The 25,756-nt window shown below is 30.9% G+C and overlaps 2 protein-coding genes and 1 pseudogene across 3 annotated transcripts in view; 2 read left to right on the plus strand and 1 right to left on the minus strand.

Moving 5' to 3' along the window:
• Window positions 1-25,756, plus strand: part of Chd64 (calponin 3) — a 115,479-nt gene that overhangs the window by 51,560 nt on the left and 38,163 nt on the right. The window lies entirely within an intron of this gene.
• Window positions 15,785-17,790, minus strand: LOC136780773 (uncharacterized). Its single transcript, XM_066739328.1, has 2 exons — window positions 16,957-17,790; window positions 15,785-16,801 (listed from the first exon to the last, which is right to left on the minus strand). Exons 1-2 carry the CDS (start codon window positions 17,026-17,028, stop codon window positions 16,304-16,306), a joined length of 570 nt encoding a protein of 189 aa, XP_066595425.1. The 5' UTR covers window positions 17,029-17,790; the 3' UTR covers window positions 15,785-16,303.
• On the plus strand, window positions 17,724-20,277 carry LOC136780722 (uncharacterized; annotated as a pseudogene).

Raw genomic sequence — 25,756 nt, forward strand, 5'->3', positions numbered from 1 at the left:
TCAACGTTCAACGTTGCATTTCGCTTACGCGAAGATTCAACATCTTTATCTGAATTAGAATCTACAAATAAATGAAATATAATAGTTGCATAAAGATTATTGAATAGTATTAGATATTTACCTATAACTGATAGATCACTTCCATCGAAGCTCGCGCTCTCATCTGATGAAGATTTAACTCCTCTCTTACTTAAAGTAATTTGCTCGATTTTATAAATCCATCATCCGTTGAAGACAATTTGTCCGTAGTCCTAGCTTTTTCAGCCTTTTTATCAGCAGTGGCTAGATCATCTGATCATAAATTTATTACAATGTTATAATTCCATTAAAAAAATAATAATAATAATATAACTTTACCATACAGGCCTAAGAGTTCTGCTCGATATTGTTTCCAAGACTTATAAGGTTCGACTCGGTCTTCTATATATTTATGTAATTCAGTAATTGTTGATTTATGAGGCCATGAACATTTTCGTGCATTGCAATTGTACCAACTTGAGGGTACTGCATCCACAGTATTATTATTAAATTTTAGTACGACCCAAGACATTATACTATAAAAAAAATAGTATTTTCTCTGAAAGAGAAAAAGTAAAATATAAATAGAGATTCTCTTATACTTACAACGCCATTTATAGCTAAGTATCTTAATTTGAAATAAATTAAGAGTGTAAAAGAGGAAAACCAATTAATTCATTTTTATAAGGTAAAATCATCATTTTTCTAGATATCATATTAATATCCCATTTGATCATCTGGTTCGCTTCCTTTTGAATAAGATGGATGCCAATTGATGATGAAGAGCATGGGCTCTTATAAAAATTTGAACATCTCTTATATTTATATCCAAGTATTACATAATCGTTCAAATTATCACAGAATGCAATATGTTTTACTTCTACAATTGTCTTATCATTAAGCATTACAAATCTGTCAGCTATTCTTGATATATTAATACAAAAATTTGAATGTTTCAATTGTTTGTATTGCGGACAATGACATCCGTCTATTAAGGGTCCTTTGAAATGTCTTATTTGAATTTTTATAGCATTATTGTCACTAATATCATTAACTTTTAATGTACTACGTTGTTGCTCTATAGTACGTTTTACTACTTGTTGTAAAGGTTGATCGCATTTCTTGACTATTTTTTTAATTTTCTGCATATAATTTTCAAATTCAAATGCACTTGTATTTTCTAAAGAACCGTACGTCTTAACGCAATCTATTAAATGTAAATAGCTGTGTATATTATGCGACACAAAATCAGGGCCATAAATATTAATCGATTGTGTAATAAAACGTTCCATTAGTTTATGTGCATATGAAATATGTCTTTCACTTTTTGAGTATTCAGGATGAATCATTATTATACTTGCAGCACTTAGAGTTAAAAAATTGTTGTACATTCTTTTCGATAGTACACCTTCAAAATAATTGGACCTGTATATAATAAGAATAATCTAAATTCAGTTGCTTTGTATCTCTTACATTCCACTAATGAACGCGTTTTTCGCGCAAATTCTAGAGGAATGTGTTGTTTAAGAGCTAATAATTTTCTGGTCGCAACAATGATACTTTGAGCACGTAGTTTGTACGGAGGTTTACCAAAAATCCATCCATAACGTGCATTACACAGTAATCTCTTAACTCCTCCTAACAGAAGGGTATGCATGTAATCAATAGGTACTCCATTAATAATATCAAAATTAGGTATATTTAATAAAATTGTATCTCCAGTATGATATTCTTCTTGCTCTTTATTTCTAAAGGAAGCATCAGTTCTTTTAATCAGATTTTGTGTTTCGGTAAAACAAAGTACACTGTTGTACATATCACCTTCCAAAGTACATTTTGTACATGAAAAATATCCGTTATGTCCTTTTACTTTTAAAATATAGGATTTGGCAGGTGTATCACAAATTAACATTAAAAGCTTAAATTTATATAATACAGTATTTAACAACATTCCGTATTCCGTTAAATTCCTACACTCTTCTACAAAATCATGTAACAGTTCATTACTATCCGGCTTCTGTTCTCCGTGATATATAGCTACTAAAAATACTTTTCCTTTCAAATTAGGTATATTTTTTACTGAACACAATATGGGCCAGAAAGAACTGTTGGTACTTTTTGATATAGGAAGCCCGTCTACATTTGCTGCTACAGCGATTTCATTTATTTCATCTACGTGCATCTGGTGTTTCAATAATAAAGCATTTAGAGAATTAGCGATTCCAAAATAATAATAGCTACCGCCACCCATTCGTTTTATATTTATTTTTCTAGGTGTTTTTAATAATGTTCGTGGATCCATAGGCAACTCATTTCGATTTACTGGTACATTACGTAAAAGATTTAAAAGCTTTCTTAAAGTCGAGTGGTTTACGTTATTTTCTATTGCCCACTCAGATAGCAGCTCATTGAAATGATTTGTGTTAATTGCATTACTACAGTTTTCAATTGTTAACAATTCCAAATCAAGACTTCTTTCGTTGCTATGGTCGCTATGTTCATTTGGATTATCAGTTAGTGTGATTAATGATGAAGTGGGAGAATACTGTGCAGCTATACTGAATTGTCTAATAATTGTACACTCAAATCTAAATTTGTTTTTTTTCTGAACTCATTAGCATTTGCAGCGATTAGTGACCGCTGATATCTCTTCTTGGCTTTCTTTAACAACAATTTCTTTCTCCATCTTACGGTTTCCATATTTTACAAATTATGCATTCGACCAACCAATTTAAAATGTATAATCCTTTACTTTCTTTTTTTCCTTTAAGTGATAAACGTAGACCTTACTTGCATGAAACTCTAAGTAAAAAAAAATAAAACAGAATGAAGAAAACAGATATATTCAGAAATCGAAACTGAAAGATAAGAAATAAACCTTTGTATATTAAAGAATAATCCCACAATATACAAGAGAAATTTAGTATATATATATATATATATATATATATTAAATACTATATTATACATAATAGCACTAATATTTTAGTATATATGCAACGCTTCAATTCTTCATTCTTCAAATCTAGTTGTAAATTTATACAGAATCAATCAATATAAAGTATTTGCCAAAAGTATTTTATTTTCTTACGTTTTTAACCACTCTTCTATTTATATTAATTTATAAACATCTAATAGAAATAGATTCATAATCTCAGGCTTTTCTATAATATTTATTGTAAAAGCTGTACGCCCTTTATCTTATTTTAGAACAATCTTAAAATAATGATAAAAATAAAAAAAAACAATACTTATTTGAAGCTCTAGTACCATTTTATTACTGATAATTAAAATTAGATATTACTTGGTAAAGGATTGCTATGCAGACACCAGATGCAGACATAATTCTTGCTTCGTAGTCAGTATCTGTTACAAATCTTTAAATATACTGTACGGTATAATAGTTGTAATATGATTTCAGATTAATGAATAAAATGAGATAGACAAATTATTAATTTATGCTCTTATGAACTTTTATCACTGATACTTATTCGAATGAATAATTTAGTAATCGAAATTTAGTGCATAGAAATTAATTGTAGGTATAATTTTTGTTTGAATGAAAATTTATTATATTATAAGTAAAGAAGAAGATTAATGACTGCGAAGAAAATAATAGACCTAAAATTAGCATTTACACACTAAATTTGGATAACCAAGTAAATCATTCAAATAACAATCAGTAATAGAAGTTCTAAGAGCTTAAATTTATAACTTTTTTATTTCACTTTATTGATAACTCTGTAATCATTTTAGAACTATTGCACTGTACAATATTTTAAGATTTATAACAAATAGTAGCTACGAAGCAAAAATTACATTTGAATCTGGTTTCTGCGTAGCAATCCTTTACCAACAAATATCTAAGTTTAATTATCAGTAATAAAATAGTACAAATCTACTGTGCAAATACGTAATAAAATTAAGAACATATACCAGCTGCGAAGCAAGAATTACATATGTAGCAAGGGTTAGTGTACCTAATATGAATTATAAGAAGACATTTTAATTATCTGCCATAGAATTATTGTTATGGAGAATGATCAACAAGCTTTTCTAAATGTATTCAGCCATATAAAAATATACTTTGTACATAAAGGAAAAATTGACATGTGTTGAAAGCTTACTATGGTTAATATTTGAGTTGAATGACAATATTCTTTAACAACTTTCGAATGTAATTATTACTTTTTAAGCAGAGATGGTTTTATTCTTTTCCCACTTTTCAGAAATAAGTATTTACAAGTGTTACAATAACCAGAGCAGTACTTACAGATTTTTGTTTGTCAGCATGCAGTAGAAAATATATATTCTCAAGTCACCAGCTTTATTCCAATTTATTAGAGCTTACTCAATGTCCACGAAATGCGCGATTGTCTCTTTCTTTCCTTGAGTTTCTTCTTATATCTATTCCTCAATTTGCCAATCACATCAATTTGTCTTTTTAATCTGTTGAAAATTATTTTAATAATTATGCTGTTAAAACGCTAGTAATTTTCACGAACTCTCAAGGTGTCTCTATTTCCTCTGAAGCTTATATCTGAAATTAAACTAAAAATCATAATATTGCTCATAGATTACATTTAAGTTATATATATTAATAAACTGTATACTTAATTGAATATTCCCACGTTCAGTCGTAATTGCACTTAAAAATGTTGACTGCACTTTAATAATTTACTTGTTTGTATCGCCGTTACTTATAGTGAACTGTGCACCGTGCTGTGCGTTAACTTAGAATGTAGATCCAATGCTATGAGTACACTAATGTTTTTAGGCTTCCGTTTTTTTTACCTCTTATTTTGTAAACACTAAATGTAGACACTGGCATAGCAACTCTTGAGGGAAAAATTCCCAGCATAGCAAAAAGCTTCAACGGCTAATCTCACGTGACCAATGTTCGGCACAGCAACCAATAGCGAAATTGTATATATTATCAAAGTTGGTAATACATAGCTTTATGTATATATATATATAGAAGGTTGAAAATATCTATGTATATGATATTAGGTTTACGAACCTGCCGATCAGCCTACTGCGCTATTACTAATTTGATGCTAATGCATATTTGTATTGACTACATATATTTTAAAAGTCTAAATAACTATGCTGAAATTGTTAAGAATCCATTTAAATATTATTTAACGTTATTAAATAATTTTTTTATAAAATTTTGGTACAAAAAAGAATATTTCAACAATATTTCTCTTTCTATACGTGTGGCGACATAAAAAAGTGCACAACAGAAACAGAAACTTACGTTTTTAGATAAAATGTAAAAATATATATATATATGTTTGGAAATTATTTTGAATTTTATAATATATAGATTTGCGTATATGCATACCAAGTTTTTTTTGTACATACATGCTATATTTATTTTCTGACCAAGAGTGAATATACGTTTTTGGAGATCATTTCGAACTTTATAATATATACATTTATATATATACATAGCAATTTTTTTTGTACGTACATACGATATACATTTTTTGGACAAAAGTGAATATACGTGTTTGAAGATCATTTCGAACTTTATAATATATACATTTATGTATATGCATAGCAAGTTCTTTTTGTACGTATACAGGGTGTAACGAAACGACCGCCTTTTCTCGTAACTGGAGGTTCGGGGTGACAAACTGAGTGCACGTGTAAAATTTCGTTCGAATCGTTCAAGAGGTTTAAAAGTTATTTCTATTTAAAAATCACCCTTTTTCAGTCCTTTTCGAACAACTTTAACTGCATTATGGAAAGTGGAGAAAGTGAAAAACTATTGATGAGCACCCAGCTAGAATGTAAAAATTATCGATCGCGTATGGTAATACTTTTGCTATTTATTTCTTTAATCTGGCTATTAGATTAATTTTAAAAATAGCAAAATCCTTTATATTACAATTCCAATTCAATTCAGTACAAGCATCATTGACTGATTTGATGGAAAGAGCGAGTTGACGCAATGTAAAGGAAAGTATCAAAAGCTAAGATATCGCGCGAGCGCAATGATAACTTAATAGACAATGCATGAGGGCATTCTCTTTCTACTAACGAAGCTAAAGGGAATGATTCAAAATCAATACATTGATGAAGGAGAAAACTAAACTCCCCCATTAAATGTTCTGCAAGTTCCTTTAAATCGAAGTTTTTGAAAAACCTTAAAACTGGCTCCTCGATGATTTCCAGAAAGCACACTATCACTGATTTTGCATTTAAAAACTTGTGAATTTAAACAAATTAGGTATTAACCTACGTTTCTTCAAAACACTGGTGAATTTGACACTTTTGAACTGTTTGAAGTAGGGTGATTAAGAGTGGTCGAAACGAATGATTGATTATTCTATCTCTCTGTGTCTCTCTTTCCAGCCTACTTCAAACAGTTCAAAAAGTGTCAAATTAACCGGTGTTTTGAAGAAACGTAGGTTAACACCTAATTTGCTTAAATTCGCGAGTTCTTAAATGCAAAATCAATGAAAGTGTGCATTCTGGAAATCATCGAGGAGCCAGTTTGAAGCTTTTTCAAAAACTTCGGTGTAAAGGAACTTGGAGAACAATAATGGGTAAGTTTAATTTTTTCGATCATCAATGAATTGATTTTAAATAATTCTTTTTACCTTCGTTTGTAGAAAGAAAATGCCTTGATGTGTTTCCTATTAAATTATCAGTGCGGTCGCGTGACATCTTAGCTTTTGATACTTTCCTTTTCATTCTATCTTCTCCCTCTTTCCATCAATTCAGTCAATGATACTTGTATTGAATTGATTTGGAATTGTAATGAAAAGGATTTTGCTATTTTTAAAATTAATCTAATAGCCAAATTAATGAAATAAATAGCAAATGTATTATCGCGCGCGATCGATAATTTTTACATTCTAGTGGGGTGTTCGTCAATTGTTTTTTCACTTTCTCCACTTTATTATGCACAGTTAAAGTCGTTCGAAAAGGACCGAAAAAGGGTGAGTTTTAAATGGAAATAACTTTTAAACCCCTTGAACGATTCGAACAAAATTTTACACGTGCATTTGGATGGTCACCCCGAACCTCCAGTTACGAGAAAAGGCGGTCGTTTCGTTACACCCTGTATACGATATACATTTTTTGGACAAAAGTGAATATACGTCTTTGGAGATCATTTCGAACTTTATAATATATACATTTGTATATATACATAGCAATTTTATTTGTACGTACATACGATATACATTTTTTGGACAAAAGTGAATATACGTGTTTGAAGATCATTTCGAACTTTATAATATATACATTTATGTATATGCATAGCAAGTTCTTTTTGTACGTATATACGATATACATTTTTTGGACAAAAGTGAATATACGTCTTTGGAGATCATTTCGAACTTTATAATATATACATTTATGTATATGCATAGCAAGTTTTCTTTGTACGTACATATAATATTCAATTTTTGGACAAGAGTGAATATACGTCTTTGGAGATCATTTCGAACTTTATAGTATATACATCTGAGTATATAAATTTCTATTTTTCCTTGTATATATATACTATATTCATTGCATTTCTGTATATGTTTATGAATTTTTCTATTTTATTTGCACATATATATAACATACACAAACATACATAGATATATATTTAAAAACGCATGTTTATATCATATACAGTATACCTCCTGTATATATATTTCATATTATGGAAATAAAATTAATATACATTTAACATCGTGTGCTATGTGGGATAAACTGCTCTAAAGTAGTAAAAAAATAAGTATTTTTTCATAAAAGCTATTATGAAAAATTGTATTTTTTCTGTTTTATGAGATAGAGCAGTTTGCTGCATCATTAGAAAAGCAAAATGACTCGAAAATAGATTTTCAAGTAAGGCCATAGTCCACTAGAAATTTCAATCTAAGTGGAAAATTTGAGGGATACCTTTAAGAATAAATTAGCCATTTTTTCATTTTATGAAGGGCAAACAAAAAAATTAAAAATAATTTTTCTTTATGCCGTAGATTGCCCAAAGTTTTTGTCGTTTTATGTAGTACTTTTTGCACAGTGTTTGCCTAAATGGACTTGCCAGTAAAATTCGCCAATTGCTAGGTCAGATTCTAGTTTATAGTGACTAGAAGTTGATATGGTCACCAAAAATAAATATTTTACAATTCATCTAGCAAATCGTAATAAAGTGAGGAGAAAAGCATAAGCATTTACTAATTAATCTTTGAAATCTTTTTGTACTTAAGAGCGTGCAAAGACTATGAATAATAATATATGTACAGCATTAACAAAAAATTATTCTTAATTCTGTAGCTTGTCCTTTCATCAAGTGAAAAAAGGGTCATTAATTTTAAAGCAATCCTTCAGGCGCTCGGCTTAGACCGAAATTTCTAGAAAAGACTGGCTTTACGTGGAAACCAATTTTCGAGTCATTTTGCTTTTTCAATGATTCAGCAAACTCCTCTATCTGATAAAACAGTAAGATTTCTAAAAACAGGAAAAAAATACAATTTCTTATAATAGCGATTTTTTAATATAATAATAATTTTTGGACTACCTTAGAGCAATTTATATGTAGCGTCACCGAAATGATAAAACGACTTGAAAATTAATCTACGAATAACGACGTATTATTCTCTAGACTTTTCAACAAAATGGGTGCTATCGAAGATTATTTTAAAAATAGGCAGAAAATGAATTTCATCAGCACCAGGATCAGGAACGTAAAACATTATGAGGTAATATTAATAATCGGCGTAGTTGCGTGCGTGTGTGTATACGCAATTTATGAAATTACGGACGGCGCGCGCGCGCGTCAGAGAAGTACAAACTTCTTTTGTTTTTTGAAGGGGAACTGTCAACGAAAGTGAAAGTAAAGTAATTTTTCCGTTGAATCAAAGTCCTGATTTATCGGTTTAAAATTGATTTATCTCAGCAATGATGCTTTTCCGGATCTTATAGTACTTATAGGACTTTTCGTCTTAGTTTATGCTCAAGAATATGTGGTTAATATTAAAAGCATCATTGCTGATACATCCTGTATAAACACCATCATTTTATTCAAATTCCACACTTCAATATGTGAAAGGCATACGTTAATAGATAAATCTAGGAAATACAAAGCAGTATGCCTAAAAAACAGAGGCTTCTATTGAAATAATTGGTATATTTCATACTTTATATTAAATAAAAGAAGTCAGAAATAATATACCATTTTGCTATAGAAAGATGCATAATTCAAAGTTAATGTTGAGAGTTAACGGGATCCCTCAAGCCCTCTGTAGCCAACATTACGGACCGAAAAACGAGGGAGAATTGTCCAGCGTTATTTTTCGACCGATTTTAATGACTTTGGTCTTATTGGAACCGTTGGGACTCGCACCTTGTCATAAAAAAGCCTTATTTTCCAAGAAATGAGAAAAAAATCAAATTGTCTAAAAATTCGCATTCATAATATTTAATCGCAAAACAAATAAAAAAATCGGGCTTCTTTATGATGAGGTGCCAGACCTAACGATTCCAACAAGCCCAAAAACATTGAAATCGGTTGAGAAATAGAGCCGTACCATTGTCCCGTGTTTTTGAGGTGGACGAAAACCAAAAATTTTTAGGAAAAAAGCTAGGCTTCCACCCTTCTCGCGGCTCACGCTAACGTGTTCTCCCACTCCAGCATCGAAACTTACTGCGAAGCTTTCCTCATATTTACGCTATTCCCCTATCTGTAGCTATATACATATTAATACCGCTAAAATAATGTTGAAAACATTTCATCTTGCCGATATAATGAAATTGCTAAAAATGCAATTATCATTTTGAAATAAAATTGTAGAAAGGGAGATTTCGTAATACTTGAAATATAAGGCATACGGCGAAACGCGGGACAATTGTACAGTCGTATTTTTCAACAGAATTTGATGAGACTAGTAATAATTAAAGCCATTCTTCATGTAGATTGTCCTAAAGAGATCGCATTTTCGATCAAGCTTATAGTTTTTCAGGTATGAACGATTGAAGTTGCACGGCGCACAAATACATATTTCTTCTCTGGCGTAGATGAGCTGTTGCGCACGTCCATCTTCAATCGTTCATAACTTGAAAACTATAAGCTTTATCGAAAATGCGAGCTCTTTAGGACAATCTACATGAAGAATGGCTTTAGTTATGACTAGTCTCATGAAATTCTATTGAGAAATATGCCTGTACCATTGTCCCGCGTTTTGCCGTAATTTCAGGTCTTCAAGCGTCCTGACTCGTTCATTCTGCAGTTTATTTCGGAACAAATAAAAGTACGATTGCACCTTGAAAAATTACATTAGAAGCTCTCGATAATGTACATGCTGCTATGAGTATTTCTTAATCTTATAAAGCTTGTAGAAGGTGCAATGTAATAAATTTAGAAGGGCAATTTCGCGATTGAAAATAAGACCCACATACATACATGGTAAACGCCATGTGTGTTTATTTACAGTACACTCACGAGTCACTAACACAGTCGTACACGTATGTATGTAGACCTACTATGCTAGTGTACATACGCTGGACGAGGCAACAAGCTGCAGAGGGGAGAGGGGAAGCCAATTTAATTTACTTCGAGTATGCATCTTTTTACAGTTCGCGTTGTAATGACCAAAAGAATCGTTGCAAAATTATGAAAATATAAAAGCGTCTCCCCTTTTCACGCTCTATTCAATGATGCCACCCAACTTGTTGGTGCATTTTTACTTTGCTCGAAATAAATTGCAGAATGAACGAATCAGTGACGCTTGAAGACCTGAAATTACGGCAAAACGCGGGACAATGGTGCGGCTCTATTTCTCAACCGATTTCAATGTTTTTGAGCTTGTTGCAGTCGTTATGTCTGGCACCTCGTCATAAAGCAGTCCGATTTTTCAATTTGTTTTGCGTTTAAAAATATTAGTAATGCGAATTTTTAAACAATTTTATTTATTTTTTACGTTTTTTGGAAAATACGGCTTTATTTATGACAAAGGTGCGAGCCCTAACGATTCCAATAAGCTCAAAAACATTGAAATCGGTCGAAAAATAGCGCTGGATAATTCTCCCTCGTTTTTCGTTCCGTAATGTTGGCTACAGAGGGCTTGAGGGATCCCGTTAACGGGATCCCTCACTCATGCTTTACCGACAGTACAAGTCAATAAACAATTCGTTTAATAAAAGTCAAATGTGAAGCAAATTGCAAAAACGGGTTTCTTTATGACAAGGTGCCAATTCTAACGAGTCAATCGAGCTTAAAAAACTCAAATCGGATGAAGAATAACGCTGTACCACTGTCTCGCGTTCTTGAAGTGGAAATAACCAAAAGTAACCTCTCTTCAAGAACGCGGCACAATGGTACAGCGTTATTTTTCAACTAATTTGAGGGCCATTCCACGTCAAAACAGACAGATTTCAGAGTACAACACCGATTTTTTTTTTAATATATGTTAATATATAAGAAAATAGAAGACTTTTGGCGCTAGTTTGAGTCAAAAATCTTTTTTCGTTTCGGAGATACGAGCTGTCAAACTTTGCAGTTTTACTGTTTTTGGTAAAAACACGTAATCTTTGAAAATTTATATCTCCTAAACGAATAAAGATAGAAGACTTTGGCTAGAACGAGTGTACTCAAAAAGAATCATACTTTATTAGAAAAATATAAAAAAATAGTTTGTTTTAATTGGTTAAAACTATTAACAATTAAAATAAACATTTGAATTAACAAATGTGTTGTCATGCTCTGACAATTATAAAAAAATATCAGGAATGTTCCTTGGAATGTCCTCTACAAAGAAAAAAATTAAAACGCTTATACTCTCTTGGTGTTCATAGTGAAAAAAAAAAATTTATCACGACGCGCACGGCCAGAAGCGTCGTTCAAGCGGCGTAAACCGGTGAGGCGCATGCGTAACTGAGCGCGACTAGTCGTTACATGTCGGAATCCATCAATCTATGAATAATGCGAGCTCATAACATGTTTTAATTGTTTGTTTATGTTTTGATAACTATTATAAATTAACAATATATTTATTATTATTCTGCTTTATAAGCAGTCGTTATTTATTTACAAAATAATTAGAAATAAGACATTTGAACATGGCATTGAATATACAAATTATATACTAATTTATATTTACATATTTTATTAAATTATGGCAGAAGAAAATATTATGAATATGAAATTTCTGTACTGAAAATATTTAACAAACTTTTACAATTGTATAATTATCAGATTGAGGAAAAGCTTTAATTTGTAATTGTGTCTTTGAATCTATCGTTAAATATGCATGATAATTTCTAGTTCCTTTAACTATTTTCACTTTTCAAAAAAATCTCGTTTAAATTATTTTAATGCTTATTAAAACACTTTGTACGAAATTTTTTTGAAAAGTGAAAATAGTTAAAGGAACTAGAAATTATCGTGCATTTTTAACGATAAATTCAAAGACACAATTACAAATTAAAGCTTTTCCTCAATCAGATAATTATACAATTGTAAAAGTTTGTTAAATATTTTCAGTACAGAAATTTCATATTCATAATATTTTCTTCTGCCATAATTTAATAAAATATGTAAATATAAATTAGTATATGTATAATTTGTATATTCAATGCCATGTTCAAATGTCTTATTTCTAATTATTTTGTAAATAAATAACGACTGCTTATAAAGCAGAATAATAATAAATATATTGTTAATTTATAATAGTTTTCAAAACATAAACAAACAATTAAAACATGTTATGAGCTCGCATTATTCATAGATTGATGGATTCCGACATGTAACGACTAGTCGCGCTCAGTTACGCATGCGCCTCACCGGTTTACGCCGCTCGAACGACGCTTCTGGCCGTGCGCGTCGTGATAAATTTTTTTTTTTTCACTATGAACACCAAGAGAGTATACGCGTTTTAATTTTTTTCTTTGTAGAGGACATTCCAAGGAACATTCCTGATATTTTTTTATAATTGTCAAAGCATGACAACACATTTGTTAATTCAAATGTTTATTTTAATTGTTAATAGTTTTAACCAATTAAAACAAACTATTTTTTATATTTTTCTAATAAAGTATGATTCTTTTTGAGTACACTCGTTCTAGCCAAAGTCTTCTATCTTTATTCGTTTAGGAGATATAAATTTTCAAAGATTACGTGTTTTTACCAAAAACAGTAAAACTGCAAAATTTGACAGCTCGTATCTCCGAAACGAAAAAAGATTTTTGACTCAAACTAGCGCCAAAAGTCTTCTATTTTCTTACATATTAACATATATTAAAAAAAAATCGGTGTTGTACTCTGAAATCAGTCTGTTTTGACGTGGAATGGCCCTTGAGTGTTTTTAAGTTCGTTTGACTCGTTAGGACTGGCACACTGTCTTACAAACCCCCGATTGTTCAATTTGATTCGCATTTGAATTTTATTAAACTAATTGTTTATTGACTTGTACTGTCGGTAAAGCACGCGTGAGGGATCCCATTAAACCTAAGTAATAGGTAGAGAAATGAAAAATAGTGTAAGCCAATTCTTGATAGTGAAAGGCTTGCAGGTAATTTTGGGTATAAAATCTTTGAAATATTAGTCAAATAAATAATAAATATAATTATAAAATCATCTCGAAATGTAACAATGAAAAGAATTCATGATTTTAATATTTTCCATGTGATAGAACATACAGTGAATAAATTTGGGAAACTGAAAGCAGTATATCTAAAAAAAGAGAGGCTTCTATTGCATTAATTGGTATATTTCCTAGTTTATATTATTTAAAGGAAAATATAAATGGCACTAGTTTGCCTGAAAAAGAGTCATATTTCAAGGTTGATATTGGGAGTAACAGTTTAAAAAATGGTAGAAAAAGAGATGAATTTCTCTAAGCAAATACTTGAAAGTAAAGGGATTGCAAGTAAATTTGGGCATACAATTTTAGAAATATAAATCAAATAGTTAATGAAAATTATAATAAAATCATATGGATGTGTAAAAATAAAAAAATTCTTGATTGCAATATTTTACGAATGATGGAGCATACAGTGAATAAATTTAGGTAACTGAAAGCAGTATACCTAAAAAACAGAGGCTTCCATTTCATTATTTGGTGTATTTTACATTTATATAAAAAGAACTTGTATTTATATATATATTGCATAAATTTCAGATTTGATTGATAATAAATTGATTTTACCTAAACACATTTGACAGAAAAAAAATAAGTACACTAACAGCAGTTTTAATGTCTTTGTGGTATCTTAGTAATACTGAAACATTTTGGCAATGTTCTGATAGATTTAACGTAACAAAAAGCTCTTGTCATCGTGTGATATCTAAAATTATTACATTTTTCGTAATTGAAAGTAAACAATACATCACATGGCCCACTGCACTGGTCAATATTTACATAAAGTGCAATCAGAATTTGTTAATATGCAAGGGATTAAAGGGGTAGTCAGAGCTATTGATGGATATCACGTTCATATATAAAAACCAAACTCTAAGCATCATTATGCATACTTTAATAGAAAAGATTATTATAATCTTTTAATACAAGGAGTTTGCGACCACAGGAAACGTTTCATCGGTTTTTTTTTGTGGATAACCAGGATTCATCCATGATAGTAGACTTCTTAAAAGGTCGTATTTGTATACTAAAGGTATGACAGGCTTTTTTAATGAAAACTTCTTCTTAGGTGATTCAGCATATCTATGCCTACATTGGCTTATTAGTCCATGTAAAGATAATGGTAATTTAAATGAAAACCAAAAATTATTTAATTATCGTCATTCTGCCATACGAATCGTGTGATATAAAATGCATTTGGATGGTTGAAAGAGAGGTTTAGAAGGTTAAAATATTTTGAAAATATTGATTTAATGTTTGTAACCATATGCATTGTAGCTGCAACAGTGTTACATAACATTTGTACAAACAATCGAGAGATAAAAATAAATTTGATATTGATGATGATAATGGTTTTGGAGATTGGAGTGTCGGTGCGAGCGGTCTGGGACTCTCAGGCTGTCTCGCTTCCGCTCACACTCTGTCTCTCTTGGTCCTACCTCCAACAGAGTTCGATAGGTGGCCCACGGCGCGGAGCTCTCTCTCGCTATCATGATTTGGGCCCATTGTATATATAACTGCCCAAGAGTTCCGTGATAAGCGCGGCTCGTTACTGTCAGTCTAGGCTCTAGACTCTGTCAAACTTTTGTATAATTAGCAGCTTAGCCATTCCTTCCTTCCTGCGACACCACTAGGACTCCTAGTTCGCAATTCTTCTTCTTCGTCGGTTTCTTGGTCTCCAGGAGAACGTCGTCCTTTCTGCTCTAACTTCGTTGCCTGGGAATCTCAGGTGCGAGGTATCCTACCTGGGGACCTGGGGTCTTATCCAAGGTTGGGATTACGTAGCTAGTCAGTGTATTATTGTGGGTGGGATTACGATATACTCAGTCTCCTTTGTGAGTGAATTTTATTCTCTGTATTCTGTATTTCCTGGATATTGAATAAACAGATTTTCTACCAGATTTTCTAAGCGTTATTTTGTCACCTAGAGTCCTCCTCTCCTATAATTATTAGAGGATATCATCCGATCAACTTTCCAACAATAGCAGTAATGAAAACATGACAGATACAGCAGGAGTTAGCGGTATAAATGAAAGATATACTAGAAGAAATGATATATTTGCACAAACGCTTGAATAAGTAATTTATAAATTAACTTTAAAAATATAAGACTGGTTTATTTTGATAAACTTTTACAGAAGTTCTATTTTCTAAAAGTACTCAACTTTTTTGTGTTTTAACATAAAATAAAAATTATATTATATTCTATTAATAAAAGTAATAATGATAATATAATCACGTATTTATTAATATATTGTCTAATTTTTAAGAGTACTAGAAGTATGTAACAGTCTTAAAATAAACGAAGAATAGTTTCTTCTATAAATAACATTTCGCATAACAATATAATCACGTACTTAAATTGCTATCTAATTTTTAAGAGCTTTAGTATATTTTTTCAGTTCCAATAGAAGAAACAGAATGTCTTCTTTTATTAATCATATTAACACATTGACAGCCGGTGAACTAAGAGACATTTAAAGCCTGGGCGCTGACAGCGTATCAGCCACCTCGAACGCCTGTCTTATTCGCATGTTTATAGTTTATAATCACTGAATAGCCAAAAAAACATTTTAAACATTATATATTTTCGTGAAATATTACACTTTAAAACCCGCGTTTTCACGGGGTCGGTGCTCAAGCAGCAATCTCAAAAACCCGCGATTTCGAGGGGCTGGCTGTCAATGTGTTAACACACATTAATGATAAACACAATATTTTTCTTTTAAAATACTTTGCATGTCAGCTAATACATTCATTTTGTTTTTTTCAATTTCTAATTTTTCTTTTTTGTATTGAACACTTTCTTCAATGTAAAGCTTCCTACAATTTTCTTTTTCATTAAGTTTTATTTTTGTATTGTTTAAGTATGCTTTTTTTACTTTTACTAATTCCATTGATGGGTTTCCTCTCTTAACTCTATCTTTCAAATCACTTTGTGAAGGCTCATGTATACGATCCTCTGTGTCAATGATAACCTTATCCGTTACTGATTCTATTTGACTATCCTCCGTTTCTATTTCTTCAACGTCTATTGAATGCGGACTTACACTGGAAGGTGATTTTCCCAATAATTCCTCTAGTCTTTCATAAAAACTAATCTTAACAGATCCCCATCCAGTTCGTGATTTTACATATTTCGCACTCTTATATGTTCGTATTAAGTTTTGCCGTTTCTTGCATGTTTCTTCAGAAACCTAAAAATGAATTGTAACATTTCCAAAATATATAATCTCTTTAATATGTTGAATACAATATAGGCTCTTAAAAAGAATTAAAAGAAATAACAAAAATCGCGGAACTTCAATTACGTAGTAATAATTTGTAAATTCATGTAAAAAATAAATCTTACCTTAATATTTTGACTACATAATTTATCGCATATATTTGACCAGAACGTTTTTCTTTTATGCACATAGTGCATGTCTTCATAATGTGTTTCAATTAATAGATGTTATTAACGCAAGAGTTTCATTTAATAACCATAAAGTTTTCTTTTCTTTCTGTCTTACCGTTTTTTAAATTTAAGTCAAATCTTTTGACTGGCTTCCATCCTTACTCAAATCTTTAATTTCCTTTTCACAATTTGTTATATTTACTTCATGACTTATATCAACAATTTTAATTTTTTTTCCACATAATTTACAAAAAATGGTGCTTCGTTTTCATTAAATCCTATTAAATTCTTTGATATCCACATTATATATTTTGTTTCCAAAATGTACATTAAATTAATTAGATACTACTATAATAAATTAATTAAAATCGAATACTTACCGACGTCTTCTAGGTAATATTCCTCATTTTCATTGCCCAGATAACATTTTGAGTGCAGAATGGCAACCGAATTTGCAAACTCTGTTGTCAGATTGGTAGCAGATATAAATGCATTTGACTTCGTATTTACCGTCAGAACTTGAACATACTATCCTTTCAGCAAAATGGCACCAAAATCAAAGTAGAATCTGTACACATTACCTGAGCACAGATTTACAACAGATTTACGACAGAGTCTGCAGTACAGATTCTGATGGCAGACTGTAAACAAAAACAAAGCAGGATGTGTTACTAGATGTATGATTTTAAAACGGCTTTAAATTGTTACCCAATAAACCAAAAATGTTGAATCAACGTAATTTTTTAACGCATTTTCTATAATTGAAATAGCGTGGCCAATTTCGTCACAATCAACGTTTCTATCAACGGTTAATTTAACGCGCTTCTGTCCGGTTGAAAAAATTTTTAAGATGAATAAATTAAACCGCGTGAATAATTGTACACTTCAATTTGCATTAAAATTACAAAATATTATAAGTTATAATTATACAATCAATTTTTACTAAAAGAAAAAATATTAGGAGATGGCTGGACACGAACCTGCGTTCTGCAGGTTTTCTCTCCCGCACATAAGCGCATCTTAACCACTAAGCTACATTAGGATATGTACGATAGATCACTACAATTTTGATGAATATTCAATTGATATTGGAAATCACCTTACGTTATTTTTTTTCGAATTGAATTATAAAAATCTGTGTTGTTAAATATTTTTATATCTTACAGTTTTTTAATCAATTGAATAAATATTACTAAAACAATATTTGAACTGTATCATCGACATAATTTCAGTTCACGAAGAAAACGTTGTTGAGCTAATGTCATTTATTCGTTGCATCTACAGAAAAAATCCATATTTAAAATACGTTCGAAAGATACCATCAATTCTACCGTTTTATGTTAAGGCCACGACACACGAAAATACTTAAGACTTAAAACAAAAGTTATATCATCTATAGGAAAAGCCAAAGCACACGAAAGAATTGTAAAGGTAAGACGTAAGAATTAAAAAACCAACCAATCACACGTAAGGATTACATACGCCATATTTCTTCTGGAAGACTTTAAAATTATAGAAAAATTTCCACAAGGATGAAAATTTACGTTTCAATGTTAAGACCAACCAATCAGAAATAGCCTGACTGTTCAACCAATAGGAAAGATTCAAAATTATATTCTCACTACTTCATCCAGGCTCCAGCCATTCTAGGTTGTGGCAGTGATATTATAATATAGCAAATGATGATACAGCATATGTACACACGCATTTATATATATACATATAATATATAAGATGGATGCTGATATTCCACAAAACATAATATAACGTATGTATATTATTCAAACTTTGTTGACAATAATTGTATAAATTAAATATATTTGTTTAATTGCATTCAAATATTTGTGCAGAGAAGAGAATATGCAGAAGAAGATGAATTGCTGACAAAAACAGCATTACTTATATTATTGTAAGGTGCATATATATTGAAAAGAAGAAATATTTCATTACGATGGATTAATAGGGAATACTGTTCCGACCAATAAATGTTCTACGTCGTCATCAAGGAGATTTTCATAACTTATTTCAGGAAATGAAAAATGATCCTTCTCTATTTTTCCGATATACTAGGATGACTCCATCTATATTTTATAAATTATTGGAACAAGTAAAGCCTTTATTAACAAAAAGAAACTATCGTGCTTTAATACCCGAACAACGCCTCGTATTATCCCTAAGGTATACTATACTTATATGTATGTATCAATTTAAAAATATTTTACAAAAAATTAAACCTACATTTAAGCGATGTTTTAATTTATAAGATACCTAGCTACAGGTGATCAAATACTATCAATCGCCTTAGCATATCGCATTGGTGAATCCACTGCTCGTCAAGTTATAATTGAGACTTGTACTGCTATTATAAAAGTTTTGGGACCTATATATTTGCGACCACCTTCGGAGGAAGAGTGGATAAAAATATGTAAAGGATTTTACTCTAAGTGGAACTTACCAAACTGTTGTGGTGCAATTAATGGGAAGCACATACAAATTCAAGCACCATCAAATTCTGGCAGTCTATATTTCAATTATAAAAAAACTTTCAGTATAATATTAATGGCAGCATGCGACTATAATTATACATTTATTTTGGTTGATTGTGGTGAATATGGAAGTAGCAGTGATGGTGGAGTTCTCTCGAGGTCCAAGATTGGTCAAGCATTGAAGAATCATAGCTTAAATATTCCTGCAGGCGAATTTTATTTACCAGGAAGTACGATAAAAACACCAATTTACTTTGTAGGAGATGAAGCTTTTCAGCTGACAACTAATATGATGAGGCCTTATTCTGGCAGAAACCTAAATTTTAAGAAAAGAATCTTTAACTACAGGCTGTCCCGGGCCAGAAGAATTATTAAAAATAGCTTTGGAATCTTGGTATCCAGATGGAGGATTTTACGAAAACCTATAATGTTACATCCAAAAAATGTTGACAAAATTGTAGTTTCATTGTTATGTCTCCATAATTTTTTACAATCTGTTAATGAGGACAATTCGTCAGAAGAAAATTGTTATTGCCCACCAAATTTTGTGGATTCGGAAAGAGAAAATGGTAGTATACATTATGGAGCATGGAGACAGGAATATTCAGCAAATTTAAATTCAGCAATGGAAGGCATAAGGGCAAGCACTGCTCATCGATCAACAACTGCAGCTCATAAACAAAGAGATGATATTGCAGACTATTTAATAAGTGCGGCAGGTCAGGTGTCATGGCAGGAAGAATATGTATCCAGAGGCTTGGGTGGTCCAAATCGTTTTAGATCTCATTAGATTTCATTAATTACATGATCAATTAATATTACATTAAATATATATCAGTTTGTACTTTAGTATTGGAAAGAATACGGTTTTTGTTAAACTTGTATATACTTTGTTTATTTTATACTCATTCATGGTTCATAACACATTGACATATGTAACTTTAAAAAGTGATAAAATTATTTCAATAAAATTCAATATATTGAAACCAAAAATACTTAATAATATTATTAATAATAGAAATACTTTTCACAACAATTAGCTAATATAACGTACTCAATTTGAAAACTTTGAATTCAAAACAAAAAGAAATTTTTATAGAAATATAGCATCTAAAATTTTTCGTTTTAAATTAGATTTTTCAGATTCTGGTAATCTAGCCAATTCCTTAGCTACTCATAGGACAAAGCTTTCATCGCAGGTTATATCCTGCATCAAAATTGTTGTTTCACGTGTCACATTTGGAGGATTACTTAAACGAGTATGGAGACTCTCTGTTAAAGTAGTAAGTGAATCTTCTAATTGCGATATATTCCTTTTTTAAATTTTTTTATTGCTGTTTGTATGTCTGGAATTCCAAATGATTTTTCCATTCTTGGAATTTTTTGTTCCTTCTGCTGTATGATTAAAGGTCTCAGATGAAAAAGTAAATAATCTGTTTATTTCTTCTGATTCTTTTAACTGGCTTGACTGATTAGACTAAATAAAATTAATTAAATTAAAAATAAGAAACAACATTTAAAAAAAATATATAGCTGGTAAAACATCTTTTAAAATAAAACAATACCGTACAAATGTTTTGGCTTAAATTATTAGACATGGTTGATGAACTTTCAGCTGTGTAATCACTGTGACAATTAACAACACTGCTATTTCTGTTAAGGCTATTATTGCTCATAGTATATATGGATTTTAATGGAATCCTTCTTGCACTTTGACTTGATAAATTAGAGTACGATCTAGAGAAATAAATGATTACCTTTAATATATATATATATATTATTACTTCATGTTTTGATATATAATAAGTATAATTGTATATACTCACTGTCTTCGTTTTATAAATTTATCAAGAAACTGCATATTAGAATAATATTGAAACTTAGAACGATGAGTGGCCTCACTACCACTTTTTGTTTCTATTTGTTGTATACGTTTTTCTTTCGTAAATCTTTCACGTAGCCTCAGCCACCGATTTTTGCATTCATCAACTATGTACATAATGAAAAATCATTTAAAATAAGTTTCCTATTTAATAAGTATTTATCATTTGTGTTTTACCTGATGAGTTTACAGCTTTGGAAATTTCAATCCATGAGTTTTCTTTCATAATAATATCTTTGTAATCTTTTAATTCTATGTTATACAGGTGAGGATAGCTTCTTACATAATCTATAAGTAATTCATCAAATCCCTTTTCATTGGAATCAGTATCGTTGTAAACATATTCTTCTTCCAACTCTTCATCGCATCTTTCAACCATGTAAATATTGTTCATAAACTTTTTGTTATATTTATCCATTTCAAATCATTATGCTTACAAATTTTTATCACATTTATTAAATTTTTACATGCCGTATATATTCTTTTATTTATTATAATAAGATAATTCACATGATTCAAATTAATCAAATCAAAGATGAAAATGAAGCAAACGACGTAAAAAAGGAACTAGTATTTAGCTGCAGGTGTACAAATTTATCGATAAAACTTACTAATGCTACGATTTGCTTTTAAATTTTAACTATTGGTTGAATATATGGACAGCTTAATTATTATTGGCTGACCTTAAGATCGAAAGATAAACTTTCAACCTTGTTGACTTTATTTGCCTATATTCTTTTAAGTTTCCAAAAAAATATGTCCGATGAAAATTGTAAACTGTGATTGGTTGCTTCCCTTAAATGTTAAGTCTTACGTCTTTAAGTTTTTTCGTGTGTCATGGCCTTTAGTTGTGGAGAAAAACGTTGCTTCATCAACGTAAGTTAAACGTTATTTCTCTTGGAAAAATAAAAGTTTAAAAAGCGTTAGAAAGATGCCTTCTATTCAACCGTTTTGTATTGTTTGTGAGAAAAAACGTTGATTTTTCAACGTCAATTAAACGTTATTTCTATTGGATATTTATCATTAAATGTTTAAAAATTTTCGGATGTTATAATTAATACAATTTTAAATGATGCACCATCTAGTGGCTTCAACGTTGTATTAAGAGATGACGTCATGTTTATCGTTCTGCGCATGCGTCAAACGGCGTAATATATTTAATCTTAAGTACGCAGAGTCTGCTGCGTTTCTGTGAAAATCTGCTGCAGGCTCTGACGCAGGTTCTGTTGCGTTTTCATTGCTCTAATCTGCCACAGGTTCTGCCATAGAAAGCGGTATCATTTTATTATTAATCTGTTAGCAAGAACTGACAAATTAGGTTCTGTTTCAATTATGGTGTCATTCTGCGCACAAGATTTTGTAGCAGAATTTCGTTTACTTTTGCGAAATCAGAAAAGGCTATCTGGATGGTTATGAATCCTTCATTTATACATAATAAAACCAAATACTGCATTCTTTGAAGATCCATTTCATTCATTTCAATTTTTTTTTGTATTTGTTGGTTACACCGTTATCTGATTAAAAAAACCATAAAATTACTTAATACCATAAGTTTTTATAAAGACTGAAAAATGGCGGAAAATATGAAATGAGCTACTACACTCACAAAAGTACAAGGTCTCGAGCTTGCTCAGATCCTAGGGAAAAACTCAGTTATGCGTCAGATCAGTCTCAGTTGCCAACATCAAAAGGAAAGCGCATCCAACTGAGCCATAATGTCACAAGTGAGATTTAACTGAGTTTCAGTATAAAAGGAAAGTGCTTAATATTGATGTAAGTTCAGTTTCTGTGTGATTAAAGTATAAATAAGGTTTAAAGGCGCCACAAATACACCTAAACGCGGTAATTTCAAAATAAAATCAGTGGACTCGAATTAGTTAGGGCTATAAAAAAATATTTCACGAAATTAGCGTAATTATAATTGGTTTCACATTGCTCAAGTGATTTAATGTTTTTAATATTATAAATGTATAAAATGTTATGTTTGACGTATCCATTAATAATAATCCCACAAAAAACAAGCTTCGCCTGTAAAAAAGGTGGCAAGTGCATCAATCCTCTAATGTAAATAAAAGTGTAAAATAAAACATTCTAGTTAAAAAATTAGTGAAATCCTAATGTTAGGTAAGTATATATTTTTACTATGGCAAAAGTTAAAATTTCGAAAAAAAAATAGTAACACAAAAAAGTTACTTGCCGGAGCTTGTTCTATGCAATGACATTAAATAGCCACGGTTTGAAAGTATGAGAAGCAACGCTTTTATTGTAACCAAGCGACTAACGTACGAACATTAAGGGTCTGGCAAAATTAACTTTTTTATGTTACTGTTATTTTTTTTTTTCGAAATTTTATCTTTCTTCACTATAAAAATATTTACTTGCCTAACATTTGGATTTCACTAATTTTATAATAGGATAATTTTATTTTACAATATTATTTACGCTAGACGATTTATGTAGTTGCCGCCTTTCTTACAGGCGAAGCTTGTTTCTTATGGGATTTCATAAAGTTTCTTAATTTCTATATGTAATTACAATGCACAGTATTCGCTGGATTAACTATATCGATCATACTGATTTTATTTGACAGCACTCATCGAACTGCATCCATGCAGGTTTTGTCATTGGCTGTGTTCGAGCAACCCAGCGTTTTCAAAGCCCTATCTAAATATATGATGCGACTAGTCATTTCAGGTATTTGCTGCAGCACTTAGTCAGCATTGGGTGTCCCTAAGCACAACCATTAACATTATTTAGTAAGCAACTTCAGGGCGAAGACATCTGCAAAATATTGATGAAGAATTGAAGAAGAATGAAAGAAAACTGTTCTCTTTTTGACACAACGGGAAAACAAAGAATGAGATCTCGGGAATGTGCATAGTCTGTTTCTTACGCTTATGGTCTCATTACAAAGCTTTTTTTAAAACATATTCAAATAAGATTAGAGTCAAATGATGTTAATTTATATACGTATTGTAAAATATCATTGAAATTTAGTTTTAGGTTAGGACGACAAAACTTGCTGTAAATGCTATATGGTAGCGCTCGGCGGTATGTATGCTGCGGGAAATTGATTCGGTTACATTTTTGTGTTTGTTTGACTTCACCTCGTATATTCTCTGCTAAACTCCTATACTATACTATAGCATGAAGATGATTCAATTTCCCATGTTGTACTTGCCGTCGAGGCACTACCGTGTCTCTTGATATAAATGATGACTTTATTAGCAGTGCTCAGGAGATAAAAGGACTAATTACCGACATAACATGGGAAATATGACACCTTATATATATATAACCAAGATGGCGGAAGGAGATCGGGAAAATATATTGCAGTACATAGAAAGGATAAAGGTTTTGAGTGAAAATGTATATTTCTATGCAAAATATTTTCGTTTGGGCTGGCCAATACGACACACAACGAAAATTTATTGAAGGGGAAAAAGTTTTTAAAGCTGGACACATAATTCTTTGCGGAGAAGTTGATAGGAACGAAAATGGTGAGGTTAAGTGATGGATTTTTTAGGGTTAGAAATAAAGCGTGATTGTTTAATATTATATTATTTTTTTATTTCTTAATTGTAGGTATTAAACACTCTCCTTTCTTCTTCTTGTTCACACACCTTTTAATGCCGAGATTCCTTATGGTTCCCTTCCTTTCTACTTTCACATTAATAGTAGAACTTAACTTCTTCTAAACCTCGACTATTCTATTCCATTGCGCATGCGCCTAAGTCCATTGCAATAGAACGCAGCAGTGCTACCACCAGAACTGAGATTATTACCAACACTCCCCTTTAATCTCGGTTTTGGTTTACATGTTTTAAATTAGTTACACACGCAAGTATATTTATTGTACCAATTCAGCTTTGAATTTTTCGAATTTTACAGGTCCCAGAGGTTTAGTCAGTATGTCGGCTATTTGATTTTCAGTGTTACAATAAAAGATTTTAATTTTGTTAGCCTTGATTTGATCGCTTAAAAAATGATATCGTACATCGATATGTTTAGATCTTCTATTAAAAGTGCCTGTCTTTATAATATTTATCGCACTTTGATTATCTACATTAATCTCTATATTTACAGGTTTTGCTAATAGCTCTTCTAAAAAATTCTTTAAGAACAACGCTTCCTTACAGCAATCGGCGGCTGCAATGAATTCGGCTTCAGTTGTTGATAGTGCGACGATTGGCTGTTTCCTTGATGCCCAGCTGATGGGTCCTCCGCACAGGTTTATTATATATCCAGTTGTGCTTCTTCTGGTCGTTCTGTCACCCGCAAAGTCTGCGTCGCAATAGCATATTAGCGTCTCTCCATTTTCCGTGCTGTTATAGTTGATTCCTAAATTCGATGTACCTTGGATATATCTAAAAATTCTTTTAACATG

This window comes from Prorops nasuta, unplaced genomic scaffold, assembly GCF_024137725.1.
Source record: "Prorops nasuta isolate Cenicafe-Biocafe unplaced genomic scaffold, Cenicafe_Pnas_1.2 PNAS00020, whole genome shotgun sequence".
NCBI lineage: Eukaryota > Metazoa > Arthropoda > Insecta > Hymenoptera > Bethylidae > Prorops > Prorops nasuta.

Coding starts and splice junctions, on each gene's coding strand:
- LOC136780773 (XM_066739328.1), bottom strand. CDS start 17,028: ATGCACTATGTGCATAAAAGAAAAACGTTCTGGTCAAATATATGCGAT. Junction 16,802..16,956: donor TATGTAGTCAAAATATTAAG/GTAAGATTTATT, acceptor ATTCATTTTTAG/GTTTCTGAAGAAACATGCAA.